At 43.1% G+C, this 21,860-nt stretch overlaps 1 protein-coding gene across 5 annotated transcripts in view; it reads left to right on the top strand.

The window, feature by feature from the left end:
- The first annotated feature begins 237 nt into the window (after positions 1–237).
- Positions 238–21,860, top strand: part of KHDRBS1 (KH RNA binding domain containing, signal transduction associated 1) — a 32,357-nt gene continuing 10,734 nt past the window's right edge. For 3 of the 5 annotated variants that reach the window (XR_011967175.1, XR_011967177.1, XR_011967176.1), the window contains exons 1-11: positions 238–765; positions 7,869–7,993; positions 9,466–9,582; positions 11,570–11,716; positions 13,377–13,510; positions 13,698–13,760; positions 14,627–14,828; positions 15,157–15,224; positions 15,582–15,640; positions 18,471–18,662; positions 21,557–21,619. Coding sequence is in view for 2 of the 5 variants with exons in the window: in XM_072609880.1 (XP_072465981.1) it covers positions 366–765; positions 7,869–7,993; positions 9,466–9,582; positions 11,570–11,716; positions 13,377–13,510; positions 13,698–13,760; positions 14,627–14,828; positions 15,157–15,224; positions 15,582–15,640; positions 18,471–18,568 (1,413 nt within the window). In the remaining 3 variants the exon portion in view is untranslated. Of the gene's footprint in view, positions 766–7,868; positions 7,994–9,465; positions 9,583–11,569; positions 11,717–13,376; positions 13,511–13,697; positions 13,761–14,626; positions 14,829–15,156; positions 15,225–15,581; positions 15,641–18,470; positions 19,814–21,556; positions 21,620–21,860 lie in introns of those variants that run through there. The other 2 variants (XM_072609880.1, XM_072609881.1) reach the window with 2 other exon arrangements.

The following is a 21,860-nucleotide window of genomic DNA, read 5'->3' as shown; positions in this document are numbered from 1 at the left end:
CGTACTGGCGTTAAGCAGGCTCCGCTAGCGCTCCTCCGCCGGTTCCTCAGTGGAGGCGGTCGACGTGAGGGGCGGGGACTTAACAAGGTGCGCGCCGGTGGTGACGCGCAGGCGCCGTGGCAGAGTCGGGGACTTTGTTCTCGGCTCTGGGAGCAGGGCGGCACCGGTGGCGGGCCGCGCGTGCGCAGTCGCTCACTTCCGGTGATCTCTTTCACTCTGTGTCTGGGTCGATCTCTCGCTGGGTTGTTCTGGTCTGCTCCGGTCCTCTCCGCGCCAGCTCTCCCGCCTCCGCCAACCGCCGCCGTTGCGCGGGCCTCCGCCGCCGCGCTCCGTTCCTCAGCCGCCCTCCCGCCCGCTCCGCACTCATGCAGCGCCGGGACGACCCCGTCGCGCGGCTGTGCCGGCCCCTGGGCCGCGGCGGCGCCGTGGATCCCTCAGGCGCCCACCCGCCGCCGCGCCAGGCGCCGTCCCGGCAGCCGCTGCCCTCTCACCGGCCCCGGGGCGGCGGCGGAGGCCCTCGGGGTGGCGGCGGCTCTCGGGCCGCGCCGACCACGCAGCCCCCGCCGCTGCTGCCTCCCTCGGCCACCGGCGGGGGCCCCGAGGTGGGCGGGGGCGGCCCGGCGCCTGCCCCGACCCCGCTGCTGCCGCCCTCCGCCACGGCCGCCGCCAAGATGGAGCCCGAGAACAAGTACCTGCCCGAACTCATGGCGGAGAAGGACTCCCTCGACCCGTCTTTCACCCACGCCATGCAGCTGTTGGCTGCAGGTGAGCCGGTGCCCCGTGGCGGCGAGCCTCGGAGGGGGCCCGGGCCCAAGCGGGGGAGGGAGGTGTGGGCTCCCCGCTCTTTCTGCGGCTGTAACGGAAGGGGCCCTGGTGGATTCCGCGGAGAGAACGGTGGCTCCGGTCCTGGAGCGCCCCCCCTCCCCAGGCCCGGGCTACGAACCCCCGAGGGAGGGGTGGCATCGGGGAAATGTCACTGTTAGGTCGCGGGGCTGGAAAGGGAAGCCGAGGCCTCAGTTTCCCCGCCTGTAAAACCGAGGGGAGAGGGCGAGCGAGATGCCCGAGGACTCTTCCGAGCCTCAGCTCCCCCATCAGTTAAATGGGGGGGGGGCGGTGAACAAGGTGCCGGAGGGCCTCCGTTTCCCGGTCACTACTGTGAGAGGTGGGGTGACGACGGTCCCTTCGGAACCCGGGGTCCTGCCCCCCTCCGAGGGTCTCCATCCGCAGCCCGTGCCCGGCGCCTCGAAAGCGCCACCTCCATGCCTTTTGATTGACTGGCCGACGGCCGGAGCCCGGAGTCGGCCTCTGCCGCCCGAGGCTGGCCTGGCGGCGGGGCGGCGGGTGCCCCCAGCAGGAGGGCCCTGCCGGGAGGGACCGAGGCGGGCTGGGGTGGGAGGGGCAGGGGGCGGGGCCGGCCGGGGGCGCCTGCGGCCCCAAGTGGACACGACTCCGCCGACCCTACTGGCCGCCCAGGGCCGTCCTCTGTGGGCCCGGCCGTACCCTGCATTCCCTTCCCCTCCCCCCGCGGGTGTTTAACGGCGTGGGATCCTCCTGTTCTCCACTCGAGACTCTGAACCGCGACAGCCGGGGGAGGGGGGCGAGGCGCTCTTTATCCTTAATGCCGGAGGACTCGGCCTGGAGGGAAGTTGCTCCCCCGCGCCTCGCCCCGAGAGCGTGTTGTCGTGGGTTTTATCCTGGTTGGAGAACTGACTAGAGAAAGGGGGTGCCAGTCTTTGTTCTGTGTCTGCTGAACGCGCTCCGCTCCCACATCGCGCGGTCCAATCACCTGGGAGCTCCGATTCCCCTTATCCCCACAACCCATCTGCTTTGTATTAGCTTCTACTTGTGGGATTCTTTTCAAAAGAGTTTTTTATGATAAATAGATTTACTGGGTACGTTAAAATCTGGAACCTTCAGGGCTGGGAACGTTAGTTTATTTGGCAACCTTAAGCATCAGGAGACTTGGAAAAGAAGTGACTTGGCTGTTCTTTGTTCTCTGTCTTGAAGGGGGGCCCGACTTTAAAAACAAAAATTGAAACCTGTGATTGTCAGCATTCCGATCAGTCAAGTTTACATCTCATTTGATGTAATGGGAAACATTTTTAGATCTAATATTGTGTTTAGTGTTGCCCGTTCTCGGTTGTGTGGTGTAATTCAGTTCTTTTGGAAACCTGCTTGGGAAGGGGGTGTTCCCTTTTTAGATTGAGGTTTACTGTGTTGTGACATTGTAAGTGTCAGATTGGCTTAGCGTGGTGGCACCAAAGTGACATGCATTGCTTTTCATTAAGCACCTTCTCTTTTGATATGTAAATATTTTTCTTAATTATTGGAAGTGATGCTTAAAATCTGTGACCCATTTTCAAAAAACACTGATTTTTCTGAAAGATGGCTCTAATAATTAGTCTTTATATTGCCATTGAGTAGCTCCTCATTTGCGTTTTAACTACGAAGTAGTTTCTGCTAGCACATCTCATCAACTGCTGAATAGTCTGGGAATTTATATTTCCAAAAGTATCTAAAAACAGATCTAGATGAAACACATCAAAAATGACCTATAGTGTACTTTTTTAGTGCATTTGTAGTAATGGCTCTTATGTTTAGAGCTGTAACCATACACAGAACTCCTTATTTTGTAGAGCCAAACAGGGTAAGAAATCGTAAGGTTACCAGATCCTTTAGGCCTATACCAAGTTCCCAATAGGTAAATCTTTGTAACTGGAGTTTTAAATGAAAGGTTTCTTAGAGTAAGCACTTGAATGTATTAATCCTCAAACGATTGAGGTTTTTTCCCTTTGTTGGTTTACCTTTTGTTTCCTTCCAAGAGAAACTTTAGGGAAACTTTTTCATTTGTTAAGCTTTGGTTTTTCCTTTAGTTAATTTTACTGAGCTGGTAAAGTAATTAGAGCCTAGATTCTTAACCTTTTACGTATCATGGACCCTTGGGCAAACTTGGGAAGCCTGTGGACTCTTTAGAATAATGCTTTTAAAAGCATAAAATAAAATACTGAAAATGTACAAAAGAAACTAATCATATTGAAATACAGTTCTCAGGATATTTTAAAGAAACTGTTGCATGCAACCCACCTTAAGAACCCCTGTCGGAGAGATTGGATTAGAGAAATATCATTGTTAGGAAAACCAGATGGAGAGCTATATTCCAGTTCTAAGTTGTAATACTTTTTGTTAAGGTATTTATGAATGAATTGTAAAGATTCATTCAGAATTTCAAATATAAAGTGAACCCCAGGAGGCACTCTTAAAGGTTCTATGATTGGGCAATATAGTGGCAAATGAGTGAGACTGTGTGTGTAAATATACTTGTATTCTTAATGTGTTCTTATGCATTAAGAAAAAAAAATTTGTTTTCTACATACAAAATGAGCTGTAAACTCTTGACAGTGACCTAAGAAAAGAGTCTAGGAGTGAAGTGTTTTGTAATGTACCTTAACTGTGAAAAGATTTACGAACTAATGGGTATTATCAGGAAAAGACAAGAAACAAAAATCCAAACAAAGCCTTTCCTGACCCTTTAGAAAATAATGACTCGTGTCCACACTTGGAATGTATTCTGTTCTAGTCACTGAACTTCAAGTAAGATGTAACTACTGGAAAAATGTCTAGAGGACAATGAAAATGGAAAATTATAGATAAGAGACTGTTAATGTGAAAAATTTAACGTTGAGAGGAATATGGGCACTGACAGTACGGTGAAGGATGTAGGAAAGGTAAACAGACTTATTAACCAAATTGTAGAATAGAAAAAAATGAGAGAATTCCTTGAAGATTTAAAAGAGGCCATTTTAGAGTCAGTAAAAAAAAGGTGCCACATACTACTTTTGCATAACAGGACTTAACAAAAAAAGTAACACAGATGAAAAATATTAATTAGGAAGAAACGATTGGATAAGTCGCTGAATGGTAGATTCAAAATGGGTTATAAGGGAATTAAGAGGTGTTTGTAGTCCACCATAACATTTTTCATTTAATATTCTGAAAGCCAGTCTTTTGCCATGGGTACCTGGGAGCTATTATCAGAGAATAACATGATGGATCGATAGTTGACCTGATTCATTATGACAGTTATCAAATTTTTAGATTAAAGAAATACTATTGATTACATAAGTGTTAAGCCAGCTATGTAGATAAGTGTGTGGGCCATTGCATAAATTTTTAACCTCTCTTGCCTTGAAGCACTTTTCTTTCATTCTTTGCTTATATCTTAACAAATATGACAAGCTTCAGCCAACTGAAGTAGGATGTTAATAGAGTGGGAGTCAGAGCTGGATATATGTTTAAATTTTCATTTAAAATTACTTTTTAATTGGCTTGCAACCTACTTTTGAGTTCTGGGCCTATTACTTTGCATGACTGCCTATGATTCTCAAGCTGCTATTTTGGCATTTACATTCCAGTATAAGCAATTCTTTTCATGTTCTATTTTATCTTGACTTGAAAGTACTAGCTTTCTGACTTTACTACCAAGCTAGTGAGAACGCTGACCTTGTCATCTTTAAGTGCAGGGAATTCAAACCAGTAATAAAGGAGCGTCCACTCTGTGGTAACATACTAGGAGCTATGGGGAGTATCAGTACTGCTATATACTTTCTGTAAGAAACTTGTAGAGTAGAAGAAAGGAGGCATAACAAATATGGAAAGTTAAGCAACAGAAATTATAATCAACAATTCAAAATAACAATAGGAGAAATTTTGGCTTGTCTTTGAGGTTCTGTGGTTTCATTGGTATAGAGAACTCCCTTTACTAATACGGTCCAGTTCCTGCTTCTGCAACTTGTATATAGTCTTAGTTGCTTGGGGGAGGTAAGTGACTTGCCCTGGGTTATCCAACCAGTGTGTGTCAGACAGGACTTGAATCCAGGAGTCTAACTGACTCAGAGACATGTTCTCTGTCCACTTTGCCAGGCTAATTCTTGTCAACAGAAGGGTTGTAGGCAAGACATTCTTGGAAAATATTGCATTGGACAGAGCCAGTGACCTGAACTTATGGAATTTTCCAGGAAGTTAATTGTGTAGTAAGCATTCTGAGGAGGGAGAGAGTACTTTAGTTTAGATTGGGGGTAATCAGGAAAAGTTTTAAGTGAAAGTAGGATTTGAGTTTGAAGAATTGGATAAGTGGAGAAGGTGGAGCTGAGCATCCTAGGCTCAGGTGAGAGCAGGTGGGAGAAAAGGCCAAGTTCCAAGGGTGTAATTTCAGTGGAGTAATGCATAGTTCTTATTTTTTATCCATAGCATATTTGTATTGTCACCTGAACTTCTGAATATATCCCTCCCCTTCTAACCAAGCCATCCCTCGTAACAGAAACAGGGAAAGGCAGGAAAGCAAAACTATTCAGTGAATCAACTATCTGGCAACATATACAATATCTCCAATGTTGCAGGGAGGTATTTTCTCAGTAATTCGTTCTTGGTAGCAAGGTAGATCAGATCTTCTTTTACTCTAGGAAACGATAGGTTGCCTCTCAGTTTTTGCCTCCACTGAATTTTCTTTGGTCCATGAGAGCAAAATCAGAGATTGCTTCAAGAGACGATATATAAAGCACATTTGCCTAGGGGAACGACCTTTTCAGTTGCAGCTGGCTAATTAATTCCTTAGGTATTTATCTCACACCATTATAACCTATTCGTTCTTGAAGGAAAACTGTGTCAAGAAGATCCTAGATTCAGCTGGAGAAATTGGCAGGAGAAGGTTTAAGCTACCCAATCAGATTAACTATCTTCCTTCCTGAAAATCCAGTGGATTGATAATCCCATCAGTCACTTCTTTCCATCAAATTCAAATTCTTCATTTAAATTTAAGCTTTTTTCATTTGTTCTTTCATATCTTAAGAACAGATGAATATCCTTTTCATAAAAGCCCTTTTATATAGGTTAAGATAGTAAGCAGATCTTTTAATTTTCTATTCTGTAGATTAAAACAGCTCTAGTTACTTAACCTTGCTGTCTTTTGAGATCTATTTTCCATCCTTTTAATCATCTTTATTTCACTTCCCCTTTCTCCACAACCTTTCTAAAAATTAGTAACCAAAACTAGTCATGATAATTCTAAACTATACTGATGCAGAATATAGTAAGACTCCTTTTTTTTAGTACTGGGATGAATTAGAAAGGTGAATGAAATTGAATATAACCCTGTAATCCAACCAGCCTAAGAGCTGTTGGTTGGAAGTTTTGCCTCCTTTTTGTCATTGCCGTCACATGAGGCCCCCTACCTGAGACTTCTGGTGGGTATGAAAGAACCAAAAACGTGAGAGGAAAAGTGATCTGAAGATCAACTGTTCTGCATTCCTACAAGTTTATACATTCTGTATAGTTAAGGTTACAATTATAGTGAAGACAAGAAGGGTCTCCTGCAGTTCCTGAAGCTTGGGATATCAGGTTTTAGAGGGCACTCTAAACTTGAGGTTTGTACAGTATGTGATAGGAGAACATTGGGGTGGGAAAGAAATGATATATGGGAACAAGCTTTTTTTAATGGTATGAGAGAAGGGAGGCTGCATCTAGTAATTAGAATAGAATGCAGAATAGTTTCATCTGCAAAGTGAGGGACAGCTTTGTGTAGAAGTACTCTAATATAGATGATTTGAGTTTGAATGGCTCTGTATATCCTAGTCTGTATTAATGGAATAAAAGTTTCATTGTGATTAGCAGTGGAGAATGTATTTGTCCAGGAGCAAGCTAAGCACATTTGGCTCACTATGAAGCTTTTGAAGATACTACTTTGGTATAAATAGGAGCCTTGAGGTCAAGTACTGATGCTTTTAAAGGTATATTCATGGGAAAAGATCAGAAACTTGGAATAGAATTAACTTTGCACTTCCTGATCACTGAACAGAGTTGCGCTTCTGTTCAAAATCAGTTTTAACTTTACTGAATAGTGGTTATAAAGTGGCTAAGTGTAGGGGTTTATAATCAGTGATGGGAAACTTGGCACTTAAAACAGAAAGAAGTGTAATAAGAATTTTTTGGTGGGGGTTGATTCAAACCTATGGTTTTTATGAGTGCTTGGAGTCTCCTTCCACAGATTGGTGCCTCTAGCTTTTAGTCATGCCCTGCTGGTGAGACCCTGACTGTTGTCAGTAGCATAGAGATTACTTAAAGCAGCCCTTCGATAGATAAAGCAATGAGTGTTCCCTCTGTGGGAAGCCCTGTGCTAACAGGGGATGCTGCTGGGCCCCTGAGTGAGTAAATGAAGGAACTGAGAATGACTGTTGGGCTGTCCTTAACCATTTTTCTGTTTTAAGTTGTTACTCTTAAATAATGACTGGCAACTTGGTGCAAGAATCGCTTTCTGATGAAGTCTGACATCACCCCCTTAACCAATCCAACTAAAATATGTTGAGAAGCTTTCTTGTCTTTGGGCATTTAGTTTGGATTAAATGGCAATAGGAGGTTGCCTTTGGAGCATAGAGAAGATGGTACTAAACAGTCTTATGGAGAACAGTCTGTTTAGTCTCATTGGAAATTTTAAACTTAATTAACTTCCCCAGATTCTAAATGAGTGAGTCATTCAGAAGCAGAAAGTTTGTATTTAGAGAATTGATTTGTTTCTCTAATCATATCAACCACAGGTGAATTCTGACACCGACACCAAATAGAGGATTCTGTTTTTTGGAGGATCAGTGTCTCTTGGGAAATCTCTTGAGATACTTGTATCTGCTAGGGAGGATACCCAGCAGGACTGTCTGTACTTCTGATTAACTGTTGGTGTAAGTGCTCTCAGCCAGACTCTTCCTGAGAGCACATTGCTGCCAGCTCCTTGATTCTCTTTGCACAGTATTCAAGGTCATAAGCTCTCAAGAGACTGAGGGAATTTTCCTTTCAAAAATAAAATGACTGTTTATTCTGTTTAGAAATCGAGAAGATTCAGAAGGGTGATTCAAAGAAAGACGATGAAGAGAACTACCTGGATTTATTTTCTCACAGGAACATGAAACTGAAGGAGCGAGTTCTGATACCAGTAAAGCAGTATCCCAAGGTAAGGCACAGGAGCCACCCAGCCACTCAGGGTAGTCACGGAGCTTGTTTCAGCACCAAGGTAGTTTTATTAAAACTTAGACTGTTAGGTGCTTTATTTCTTGGCATTTATGTGATAGTGAAGAAGAAAGCCAGTATCAAATGTTTATTTGTTACTAGGGAATTATTTCTTTTTTGTCTTTGAGTTCCAACTGTAAAAATAAACTAACACTGGAGGACTAGAATTATTCACCATCAAAAGACTTGCTTATGTTAAGGGTAAATTAGTTATCAAGGCTTAAATAAGCTAAACGTAAAAAATCAACCCTTCTGTAAAGGGCGTTTCAAAAAGGCTTTAGTTTATTTCCTACCAAAAGCATGTTTGTGCAGAGTACATTGCAGTTTTTTAAATAGAGTAATGGTTTATGATTAAATAGGATATTTTATTAGCTGCTAATTTCATCAAATGTGTAACTTAAAATAGAATACCGCGACTGAAATTCTCATCTGACACTTCATGACATGGAAGTGACCTTAGGTTCTCAGAAACATGTTAGGGGAATAAAAACTCTGGGAAGGTCCTCTCAAGCTGGGAAAGCCACTGATGCAGGGGCCCAGTGACAGATGTTCCATGGGGAAAGGATAAATGACTTTAGAGACACTAGTGGTGAGGGGTCCCCCCTTCCCCTTTATAATGGAAGAAGACTGTAGGAAGGGCAGCCACGCTGTAGCAAATGAGAGATCCTTGAAATAGTTTTTTAAATGAATTTTTAGTTTTTGGCATTCACGTTCATAAGATTTTGAGTTCTAAATTTTCTCTCCCTCCCCAAGACTGCATGCAATCTGACATAGGCTAAACATATTAAATATTAAACATATTATCACATTAGTCATGTTGTAAAGAATTAGAATCAAAGGGAAAAAAACAGGAGAAAGAAGAAACAAAAATAAAAGAGCAAATAGTCTTCTTCGATCTGCATTCAGACTCTGAATATGGATAGCATTTTCCATCATGAGTCTTAGGGAGTTGTTTTAGAACCTTGCATTGCTGAGAAGAACTAAGTCTATCGAAGTTAATCATCTTACAGTGTTACTGTTACTGTGTACAATGTTCTCCTGGTTCTGCTCACTTCACTCAGCATCAGTTCATATAAATCTTTGAAGGTTTTTGGAAGTCTGTGTGCTCATCATTTCTTATAGCACAGTAGTATTCCTTTACGTTCATATACCACAACTTGTTCAGCCATTCCTTGATGGATGGACATCCCCTCCATTTCCAGTTCTTGGCTACCACAAAAAGAGCTGCTGTATTTTTGTTCATATGGGTCCTTTCCCATTTTTATGGGGATCCTCGAAATATGGAAATAAAACAGGATTAAGCTTGGTCCCTGTTACTGGTGGGGACACAAACTTCTGTCTTACTCTGAGAAATGGAAAAACTTGGAATTCAGACAGTAAGCAATTGCATCTAATTGTTCTTTCATTCCCTATCAGTTTAATTTCGTGGGGAAGATCCTAGGACCTCAAGGAAACACGATCAAAAGACTGCAGGAGGAAACTGGGGCCAAAATATCAGTATTGGGAAAAGGTTCCATGAGAGACAAAGCAAAGGTAAATAAGGGCAGCAGACTGAAGAAGAGTCTGCAGAAGTGTTTGAGCAATTCAGAAACTTGTGTCTCTGGGAGTAAATATGCTGAGCTTTCCTGCGTAACGTGATGTCTTCAGGGGTTGGGTTCAAGCTCTTGTTGACCAAGTTTACACATTTATTGGCAGCTCTGGAAAACCACAGGGACATTTGAACTGCTTCTTTTTTAACTTTGCTTCTTTCCATTACCAAACAGGACTTGGACGTGGCAGAGAGTTTCTCAGCTCAGAAGTGCCAAAGCTTGCTTAGGTTAAAACACAAGGGAGGCTGTGAAATAAGAGAAATGTCACCTCTTGAAAATCAAAAAAGTAGGAGTTAGCAGAACAGCCTAGTCAGTGCTTTTATTTATTTTTCTTGTGTGTGCTTAAAAATCTTTGAGAATATGGTGGTGGTGGCCAGTTGTGATAACATACTGTGTATGATTGGTGTTTGAAAGAAATGAACCTCTGACATTAGAAGGATTGGGAAATTTTGTTCTATTTATGGACTTCTTTCCTGTTAGTGGAGTATTTCTTTTTGTTTTTGTTATTTTGAACTTGACAAACAGCAAGTTCTCTCTCAATTCTCCTACCCTATCTTCCCCCAAAGAAAAAACAATTCCTAAGCCCTGAGTTACCACCTTCCTGCAGAACAGTTCACATATTAGGCATGACATTTTGTGCCTCCTTTCAAGAAGTGGCAAACATTTTGTGTCCTTGGTCCTCTGGAGTTGTGATAATTTAGGTCATTGCATTGGTCTGAGTTTGTCATTTATTTAAAGCTGTTTTTCTTAACAATGATGTAATTTGTCATTGTATACATTGGTTCTGCTCACTTAAGATATATCTTCCCTTGTTTCTTTTACTTTATCCCAAATGCTTAATGCTGTATCCCACATCTTAATGCTAGAGAAGGCATAATGAGACAGTAGAAAAAGAATTATATTGGAAGTCATCAGACTTGAGTTGGAATCACAACTCTTTTTTTTACTCTTATGATCTTGGGAAGACTCTTCTCAGTGAGCCTCTGCTCCCTTCCTCTATAGAATGATGACATTGCCACAGGTGATCTCCAAAAGCCTGTTCAGTTCAGAGTCCTGTTAATACTTCATCCCCTTAAAAAGAAAGGAAGAAAACCAAAAATAGCTCAAACCCCATGAATCTCCAGGGTCTCAACTCGGAGTGATTGGTTCTCAGCTTGAATTAAAACAGATGCTTGTTTTCCTTGCAAAGACTGTAACTTGTATTTTTCTTAATGTCTCGCCAATATGGCTAGTGACAAGGTACATGATAGTGCCATGGTCACTGTTCGGGGCAAATATGACATAGTACTGTGAGCCCTGAATGACATAATACTGTGAGCCCTGAATTTGGAGAAGGAGATCTGGCTCCCAGTGCTGAGTGCCTGTGGGATGGTGAGCAAGATTGTCCCCTCTGCCCCACCAGGCCTTAGCTTGCTGGTCTGCAAAACGGTGACTGGACTGGATGATCTCTAGAGGTACCTTCCCAGATATAAACACTCAGTTTCTTTAATTCTCTATTTTGGGGCTTAAGACATTATGTGAAATTATTCATGGAAGTTGATTTTAGTTTCTCCTTCATGTGATTGGGTTTTTTCTCTGAATGTTTCCTTCCTTTTTACCTTCTTTCCCCAGTGTCTCATGGTAGGGAGGTGACCCCTAATTTCCTAATGGCTATGCCAGCAAAACTCACACTTTTAGAGGTCCTGTCAGGTTAGACAGGCTCCATGCCTGGACTTAGTTTTGTGTGTTTTGAGAACAGCCTGACTATGTTAGGGGACAGGCTTAGCACTGGGGTTTGGGTGCTAGCTAACAGATGTTTTTAGCCAAAGTAGTTCATGAGGACATTTAAATAAAGTATTCCATTCTGCCTTGTTGGAAGGAAGGATGAAATTACAAATCCTTTGCAGAAATGTTGTATGTACATATATGCACCACTTTTTCCATCCCTTCAGGAGGAAGAGCTCCGCAAAGGAGGAGACCCTAAGTATGCCCACTTAAACATGGACTTACATGTGTTCATTGAAGTTTTTGGGCCCCCCTGTGAGGCTTATGCCCTCATGGCTCATGCTATGGAAGAAGTCAAGAAGTTCCTTGTGCCGGTAAGTCCCCATCCTGAGTCACCCCCAAGAGTCACAGGGCCTTAGAACACAAGGGGCTGTAGTGCCTGGGACAGAGCCCTGCTGGAAGAGAAAGGGCTTCTGGTGCAGCTCTCTGCTCCCATGGGGGTACTTCTGATCCAGGATAGGTGACCGTACAAGCCAAAATCTTCTCTTTCACCAGAATGTAGTAGAAAAGAGTGACTCATATTTCAACCAAGCTTGTCACTGATGCTGCACTACAGATTTTATGTAACTCTGTTTGGTGTAGCAGGTCCAATAAAGCGTGCCTAATTTCATGTGGGATATACCCATTGACTTGCAAATGGAGTCCATTCAAGGAGTAAGCCAAATATATCTGGGCTTTGCTTATAGTATTACTACTATTGCTGAAAAAAATAATTCCTTTAGGCTCTAGTTCACTTTTTGCCACTAACAAGATGTGTTGTCTTGGACAAATCTCTTAATCTCTCCAGTTACCTCACCTATAAAATGGGAATAATGGCACCTTTCCTGCCTGAAGACAGGGGAGTGGATCTCTAGAGGACCTCTTTAGTTCTTAAGAGGTATAATAAAGGGTTGGGAAATTTGTTAGACTTTTCAGCTACAAACTCTTAAACTTAGGCAAGGTGAGCAGGGGAGGGTGATGAACTGGAAGATTTTAGCATGGGAGAATGATAATTGGTAATCCATTAGTACTCTAGGTTCTCAGATAGCCAGCTTAACCCGTGAATGGAGTGAGTGTTCCTCTGTAATTTTATTAACAGATGTTCAGTTTAAAATAATTAGAAAATGTAAACTGATATGTTTTTCCCCCCACAAGATTTTTCTCTGTTGCTTGCATGAGATAATTTGTTGAAACTTTTTGAGGTAGCTGTTGCTGGATAAAACTGTGGATAGTAGATGCATGTTGGCTTGCTGTTTTCTGTCTCCAGTCCCTTTTTCAGCAGAGGTTAATTAAGAAACCTACCATATAATTGGACTTTGGAGAGGCCTGCCTGGCAGAGAAATTTCAATCACTTTTTGTTACAGTGGCAGTCTGGAGGAATCTGAGCACCCAGGCTGGCACTGGTGACTTCATTCCCCTGTGTGTGGTGGGTGGGAGAGTGGAGATAGGCCCCCTACCCCTTCAAAAAAAAAAAAAAAAGACTTTTTTTCCCTCCAGTTACTAGAATATTCTGTTCACATTCCTAAAGGAGTATCCACTTGGGAGGTATAAAAATGCATGAAACACTAAGAATGAATGGTTCTGTTCAGGAGAAATGTGTGAAAAGACAGCTTGGAGTTTGGATTGGCAAATAGCATATAATGCTTTTCTGGCTCAGGGCCAGTTCTCTCATGGAGAAGAGGGAGCCATTTGGGCATCTTTCCCTCTGGAAACATTTAACTGTATCTGGGAATAAACAGTTCTAAATTCTAGGCTGGTCTGGCCTCTGCAGTTCTGTAGCTATAAGAGTAAGAGTATGTTGGAGGGGAAGAGTAGAGGAGAAGATGAGTATCTTTCCAGCTTTATTGAGGTTTGTGGGCTCTTTGGAGTTGTCAGTGACAGATATCATGGTTTGAGGTAGAATTTTAGAGATGTTGCCAGTACTTAACACTTATAACCTCTGACATCTCCCAGCAGAATTTTGAAATGTCTTATTTTTCTTTTTCTTCTTTTTAGGATATGATGGATGATATCTGCCAGGAACAGTTTCTTGAATTATCTTATCTGAATGGTGTGCCTGAGCCTAATCGTGGGCGTGGGGTACCAGTAAGAGGAAGGGGAGCAGCTCCTCCACCACCACCTGTTCCCAGGTAATTGTTAAAGAGGTAAATATTAGGGAGAAAAACCTTATGTGGGAGGTGAGCTCTACTGCTGCTAACAAGGGGTGTCCTTCCAGCACCAAACTTGTGTTTTTGTGGCACTCCCCAGGCTGCCCTTCGGGTGTCTGGGGCATCTGGAGTATTGTGTTCACATCTGGAGTATTGTGTCCGGTTCTAGGTGCCACATTTTAAGAGGGACATTGAAAAGCTGGAGTGTGTCCAGAGGAGGGCGACCAGGATGGTGAGGGGACTCGAAACCATTGTCATATGAGGAATGGTTGGAGGAGCTGGGGATGTTTACTTAGGCACTGAGGAACTCTAGAGGGGACATGAACATTGGCAGAGGGAGCAGATACAGGGCCAGCGTGTAGATGTCACAGGGAGGCAGGCTTCAGGTCATTGTGAGCAAGAGCTTAGTAGTAAAATTCTGCCATCCTGAAACGGTCTGCCTCAGGAGGAAATGAGCTTCCTCTTACTGGGAGTGTTTCAGTTGAGGCAAGTCAACCACATGTCAGGGATGCTGGAGAGGGATTCCTGACTGTCCTGGGTGGGAGATGAGTCAAGGTGATTTCTAAGATCCTTCCCATGCTGAGGTTCTGTTTCTGTAGAGCAGTGTTGGGGAGACCTGGTAGGTGGGCAGACTTCAGGTGGTCGGGCATTAATCCTACAGGAACCTTCATGGGAAGAATCTGAAGTTCTGTGTTGCCCCTGCAATTCTGACAGGCCCCAACCTTTGGGGCAGGCTTCTTTGTCTGTCCTCAGACTTGGGCCAGATGTGCCTAACAGTCTGTGGGATCTTTCGATGCAGGTCCTTCCTCGAGTGCAAATGTCTATACTACGTTCCTTCAAATAAAAAGCCCTTCATCATAGTGGGCTTTCAGTCCAATGAAGCTGTCAGATTTCAGGGCAATGGCAGAAGGCCAAATACGGGACTGGCAAACATGCTTAAATGCTAGGGTGGCCTCTTTTGTAAAAGGCCCCATTAAAAGCCACACTTTATGAAATGGAACCTGTTCTAACTGGGCCATCGTCTAGCCAAGGAATGTATTTTGGATGCTTATGTAGAATCTCCTCCCTGGGATACTGACTCCCCTTTCTTCTCTGCAGGGGCCGTGGTGTTGGGCCTCCCCGGGGAGCCCTGGTTCGTGGTGCTCCAGTGAGAGGGGCCATCACTAGAGGTGCCAGTGTGGCCCGGGGGGTGCCTCCTCCTCCAGCAGTAAGGGGAGCCCCTACTCCAAGAGCCCGAGCCACAGGCATCCAGAGAATACCTCTTCCTCCACCCCCAGCACCAGAGACTTACGAAGACTATGTAAGAAACTTGAACAATGTGTCCCTCCCAGATAAGTGGAGGGCCGGTTAAATGTTGGCATAGATGCTGGAGAGCTAGAGCAACTTGGGCTGGGGAGCACGGCTTGTATGGGCACACCTTGGAAGCTACTCAGTGACAGTTAGCCTTGGGATGCCCACAGCTGGCCCAGCTCTAGGAACAGGCGTCCACACTTGGTCTTCATTGTTGCTATTTCTCCACCTTGGGCTTTTCCCCATCCTGCGTAGGATGACGCTTGTCCATTCCCCTTAGGATAAACACCTTGCCCTACTGATTCCAGTCTGACTTTAGATTTTTTTGTCTCTTGTAGGGGTATGATGATACCTATGCCGAGCAAAGTTATGAAGGATACGAAGGCTATTACAGCCAGGGCCAAGGGTAAGTGCATAATTCTCCAAGAGTTTCTCAGGCTCACAGGGAAATTGAACCACTGGGAACATTGTTGAGTGTTGAAACTCAAAGCCAGCCTGACTCCCTCTTTGCTCACCTGCAGAGGTGCATGTGGTGTCTTCTGATTGTTGCCTGCTTTTCTTATCCATAGTAGTAGAAGATGACAGGAGTGATTAAGTTTAGTGACCAGAAGTTCCATTTTCTTATTATGGTAGTGAAATAGTTATTTCGATAGAACTTCAGAGTTGTTTCTGCCTAAGACCTTGGGTATCCACCTGCAGGAAATGTATCTGAGGTGCCAGCGTTCCCTTGCTACCTTATTAATTGCTTGGCTTCATCTTACAGGGACTCGGAGTATTACGACTATGGACATGGAGAGGCACAAGATTCTTATGAAGCCTATGGTATGTCCTGGATAGAGTGGGGGCTGAATGGCATCTACTTTGTGTTGGCTGTTATTGGCTGGGTCCCAGGGATTGAAGTCCAGGTGGTTACTTTTCTACGGGGACGCATTGAGAGCCTATCAGACTGTCCTGAGGGCTTAACCTGGAAGCCAGATAGAGTATGATCATTAGGTTTTCCATCCAGATCATAGAAGAGATAATCTGTTAATCATCTGTCTGTTGGGATTTGAAGGAGAGGGGAAGGAAAGGAGATGGCAAGTACACCTGATACTTTTTTGTACAAGTCCTTTCTACTTTAGCTTGGCTTGGTCAGAATGTCTGTGGTGGATAAACTAAAAGACTCCTGAGCTGTCTGCTGGCTTCCTCTTAGCTTCTCTTCCTGTGGATGTCAGCTACAGCACTTGCAGGGCAGCAGCTAACTGAATGGAACAGAAGGCTTAGACCTTTCTGTCCTGGCTAGGTGGGGATACCATTATTTCAGGTAGCAAGACTTTCCATCTGTTTTATATCATTGAACAGTCAAGAAAAAATAAGACCCTAATTCAGGGAGCCTAGCTGTAATGGGGAAAACCTACCAAGAGCTGGCCTACTAAATGAATATGGGTATGTATTTCATAGAATTTTGGAGCAGAAGACAGCTTGGTTCTGTGAAAGGGGAAAGTTTCTACTTTTTTTGAGGTTTTTGTTTTTTTTTTAAAGGTAGAAAAACTCAGTGGGGAATCCAACCTGGGCTCCTAGTCTTATTTCTTTTACTAAGTGTGACAGTTTGCTCCACAGCAAATTGCTTCCCACCACTGGGCCCCAGTAAGTGAGAGATATTGGACCAGCATAGTTTGCAGTTCCTTCTAGCTAACATTCCAGGAGGCTGTGGTATTTGAAGGCTACCAGAGGTCCTAGGGAGCCATTCTTTTCACTGTCTTGGGGTAGCAAGCTGCCACCCCCCTGGAAGATTGCTCCTTTTTTATTTCTGAGACAGCAGAAGCATTGGCACCTCCACCCCATCCCATGCTAGGCTAAATGGGCATTTTTTCCAGATTGGCCTCACTGCCCAATTAAGTTTTAGAATTAACTTGCTTTAGAGGGAGTGCTATGTAGTGACTTCTGTTGTTAAAGTATTGCAAAGGGACATCCTGGGGTAGATAATAGAAAGTATTTTTGGTCCACCTGAGGGTGAGGGTATTTCAGGGTGTCCTCAGCATGGAGCTTGGAAATCAGCAGCTCTTCTTCCTCACGCATTAAAAGGGAGTTCACAGTGTCTTCTTTCCTTCCTAACTCTTGCGTCAGTTACTCTGACTGGCAGTATGATATAATGGGAGAAGTTGAACATCTGCCTGGTTGGGGGAAGCCACGTTTACTAGTTTGAGAGCTAAATGAAGCTGGACAGCTGCCATCAGCAATGTTGGGTGTCTGGGGTGGCCCAGCAGTTAGGAGGCAGTGTCTGTGCACTCATGTGTTTCCCTCCATTGGTGAAACAGCACAGAGAAGGATTTCTATTTAGTTAAATTGTTTTTTCTGCTGGATGGGACAATCACAGGCTATGCCAGGCTGGGGAAGGCCAGGCAGCTCCTTTGTGATCCCTGTGTGACACTACCACAGCTAATCTGTTTATCCACTGTCATTTCCTCTGGCCTCTGCTCTCACAAAAACAGAGTTAGAAATAGAAATTGTCTTGCTGTGGTCCTCTCGGGCCACATCCAGAGTGTTTGGAGTGCACGTGGTGCTGCTGCTGGTAGTGGTGGTTGTTGCTGTTCAGAGGAGCTATAGAGCTCTCCCTGCCTGTGGCAAGTGAGATGTGTTGGAACACTGGCTGGCTGAAGGATGTGGACGTGAGCCGGGATTTCAGCTTCATGGAGCAGAGATCTCCTGTGGTGTGTGTTTGTGGTTGTCCGTCATAGTTTCCTTTATCATGAATGAAAACAGTTTGGCCTTTGTTTCTGGTGCAGTAAGGTCTCTTGGCTCCCGCCTGAGGGAAGGTGCTGATGACCAACCCGAACGTAAAGCTTAAACGCTGTCTGCCAGATCAGCCATTCTGCTTCATCCCAACAGTCAGTGCCATTCTTGCTGGCTTGGAAGACCTTAGGAAATATTCGGAGGCTGATATGGAAATAATGTTTTGCATGACTGTACACGTATAACCTACATCAAGCTGCTTTCAAGGAGGGAGGAGAGAATTTGGAACTCATGTTTAAAAATTGCTTTTACATATAATTGGGGGAAAAAATTTAAAATATATATATATAGTCAAGGAGTAGAAATGAGGACAGGTAGATTCCTGCCATCCAGCCTGGCTTGTGGAAAGAAGAGGCTACCACTTTCTAACCTGGAAGAAAGGATCAGTCACCTTAGTGCAGGTGCCTGTCATGGTCCACTGAGAGCACACCTATATGCTAGCTCTAGACTTGTCTGGAATAGAGAAACTGTTCCCCTTTTAGGATATGCCCCTAACTCCCTAGCTTTTCCCCCACCCCATTCCATCCTTTCTACCTATACCCGGTCCAGAAAGTCAAAATAACTTTTGGAATTTGTTTATGTCTGTACCTGTTTGCAAGATAGGATTATGCCAGGGGACAAGTGGGCACTTATGTGCTGGCCTGTAAGCATCCTGTGCTTTTCTAGCCAAGAGAGTAAAGAATGGCACAGATGTTCCCTGGAGAATGTCCCAACATGAGAACTTGCATCAATTCCTTAGGGGAAGTGTTTTGGAGGCATTGGAAAAAGCTAAAATATTGACAGTAGTACAGAGTTCGCAGGGTGAGGTAAGCTCCCTATCCTAGCATGGCAGACTGTCTCCCAGGTGGCTCATGAACTGTTTTTGCTTTCCTTCCCACAGGTCAAGATGACTGGAATGGGACAAGGCCCTCCCTGAAGGCCCCTCCAGCTCGGCCAGTGAAGGGGTCATACAGAGAGCACCCATATGGACGTTATTAAAACAAACATGAGGGAAAATTAGCAGTTATGAGCAAAGTTGTTACTGATTTCTTGTATCTCCCAGGATTCCTGTTGCTTTACCCACAACAGACAAGTAATTGTCTAAATGTTTTTCTTCGTGATTCCCTTCTTCTTCCCCCTTCCTCCATCCTCACCCTGCATTCTGGCTTCTGTATGTAGTATTTTAAAATTAGTTAAAATAGATTTAGGAATATCGAATTAATTTTTTAAAGTGTGTAGATGCTTTTTCTTTCTTTGTTGTCTAAATATAAACACAACTGTACCTTTTATAATAAAAACAGAAGTTGAGTTTAAAAAAAAACTGTTAGTTTCCAAAGTGACATTGCTTGCTTAAGGGTTCTGAAGTTAAGCTTTGTTAACGTTCTCTTAGGTTTGACTTGAGGCAACCCGTAAAGTTGTAGTTGCAGATTCCCAAACTAGGCTACATTTCAAAATTCAGGGCTGTTTTTAAGACTTAAAATCATAATATTAACGGTAATAGGTGCCACCGTTTAAAAGTAAGCTCAGATGTCAAATACATTTCCTTAAAAACATATGGCGGTTGAATCTTAAGTTTAAATTTTTAATATGAAAGATCCTCATGAATTAAATAGTCGGTGTATTTTTTTTTAAAGTTAATTGATTTAAAAAAAAAAAACCAACAAAAAAAATTAGGTTTGTAAAATTGACTTTTTCCTATGTGGGTTTTGAAATCTAGCCCCAAACATACAGTGTTGAGAGATACTTAGGGAGTAGGTTTTGAAATGGGGAGGGTGGGAAGGAGACTGACAGACTGAATTTCATTTGATGCAAAGCTTTTTTTAGCTAAGAAAAAAAAATTTAAATCACTGCATCTAATAAATCCAGTGTTTGAAATCAGAAAGCAAAGTATTGCATATGGTTGAGGTTTGCTTTCTGCAAAACCACCAATACTCCTTGGGATGCTGGGGGCTGAAAAAGAACATGTTTTAAACAAGATGATAACACAGAGCCAACCCAAATGATGCATTCGTTCAAGTATGTCTCAACACTAGCGTTACATAAAAAGGGACACTGCAGCTGAAAAAAGGAAAAAAAATCCACTCTGTACATAGGCTAAAGTCCTAATTGGATTTGTACTGTCCTCCCATTTTGTTCTGGAAGATTAAATGCTACATGTGTAAGTCTGCCTAAATAGGTAGCTAAGACTTATGTCAAAATGTCTGCAGCAGTTTGTCAATAAAGTTTAGTCCTTTTTTAATCAAAGTAAATGTGATGAATTGTCATTTTTTTGTGGACAATAAAATAGTTTTCTCTCTCAAATAAACTTAAATTAACTCTAAAGTTAATGGTCTTGTTAAAATTTGAAAGCATTCTTTAAAATGGTTGGGTGGGCTGTTTTTTGTGTTTTTTTTGTTTGTTTTTTGGGGTTTTTTTTTTCTTAAACCAAAAAAAGTCTATCTCAAGATGTTAAGTTTTAGTTTAAAAGATAACCAAAGCTTTTTCACCCCCTGGAAATTACCAACAGCAGTTTGATTAAGTTTTGCTAGAGAGAATGGATTTTTGGGGAGGAACAGCCAAATAAGGAACCTTGGAGTTGTTTCTCTGGACAGGTCTCAGGGCTTAAAACCAGGTACCATGAGGCTAGTTTTCAGCAGAGGCCCATAGGACTCTGGCTGTGAATGTGAATTTCATATATTTAGCTGAGAACTGAGGAGACAGTATGTGACAGTGGAAAGCACTCTGGATTTGGAGTCAGAAGACTTGGGTTGGAATCCCAAGTCTCCCACTCACTACCTGCGTGACCTTGGGCAAGTCACTCTCCATTTGGGGACCTCAGTTTCTACCTCTGAAGGAGTGGACTAGATGAAATTTCTAAACTCCCTCCTATTCTAAATAAAATTTGATTCTCTAAACTGGAAATTGTCCTGAAGCTGCCTTTAGAGATGTCCGTAGAGAACCCTGGTATCAAAAGAAGTTTAAGGGGCTTCCTCCCAAGCCCCTGGGGAATAACGATCATGTCTTTTATGTTTAATCTGGCTTTAACACTCTGTCTCTGAAGCCCTCCTAAAGCGAGTATCTTGCCTGTTACAATTGACTGATGCCCAGATGGTCAGTTGTATTCTTTCTTCACGACCTTCAAGGTTTTTCATATGTGCCCCTTTCGACCACCCCAGGGAGCCACCCAAACTGCTCGGGGGTGAAAAACCCGTTCTGGTATCAAGTGGCAACCTGCTTGCAGCAGTGCATGATGGGGTATTTTTTTTCTTTTAAAAACACACCAACAAAAACAATTTGTATTTATAGATTGTGATAAAGTGTAAATAACTGAATTTTCCACCATGGTTTGGAGTCAGCTTTCAGGGCATTATGTCTTGTTTTGATGAAAAGAGATCACTCTATACCCCCCTTTTTAAAGGAAAATTATCGCAAGAGAATCAGGATGTGTAAAGCTAACATGCATCGCAAAAAAACAAAGGTAACCTAAATGTCTGATTTTAATAGCACATATTTCTCTTTTTACATAACCTGTGACAACAATTTGCATAAACAATTCTTTAGCTGTTAATTTCAATGTTAAAAAATTTGCAAAACCTGTTTAAAAGTAGCTGTAAAAGACCCTATGCTGCCGTATAAATTAGCCATAACTCTTAATAATCCTGCCCATTACAAATGAACTGTAACATCATCTGGGCACAGAGTCTGACATATTAAATGACATAGTGTAAAATGACAATGATTGTAGATTAGACCGACTATGCTACTGCCCCCAAAGCAAAGATTTCTGCTTAGTTATTTTAAAATGTAAAAGGATGACATCCCCCCAACCCCCCCAATCTCCCCTATAGATCCCAGTATTTATATTCACTGTGAAATGTTATTTAAAATTCAGTCTTAAATTGCATGTTTCTCTCCTGTAATGTGTAAACTGCATGCAGGATCTTTCTCTCTTGTTTTTGAGTCAGGCTTCCTGTCAAAAGGACTAATCTCTGTCTTCTCCATTTTCAGGTGATTGAAAACTTGTGAAATTTCCTGGAGTAGAATAAATGGCTGCTTGGATGCCCAAATGGGGTAGGTCCACTTAAACTTCTTTTGGGGAAAGGGGTCCTGTGTCCAGACTTAAAATAGGGGATGGGAGGGGGGTGGATCTGTGTTTCTTTGTGTCTGTGAACCAGCCTTTTACAGTGGGATCTGTATGTCAGCTTCTGCCTAAATTCACTTTGAATGTATAATCATAGCAGGCAACAATGCTGCCCTTGTATGCCTATCAAGATCCATTTGATTTTCTTTTGTTCTGGTGAATGTATTTATA

The sequence above is a fragment of the Notamacropus eugenii genome, chromosome 5 (genome assembly GCF_028372415.1).
Source record: "Notamacropus eugenii isolate mMacEug1 chromosome 5, mMacEug1.pri_v2, whole genome shotgun sequence".
Classification (NCBI taxonomy): Eukaryota; Metazoa; Chordata; class Mammalia; order Diprotodontia; family Macropodidae; genus Notamacropus; species Notamacropus eugenii.
The sequence above is the reverse complement of the archived record's forward strand: the minus strand, read 5'-3'. Positions and strand labels throughout refer to the sequence as shown.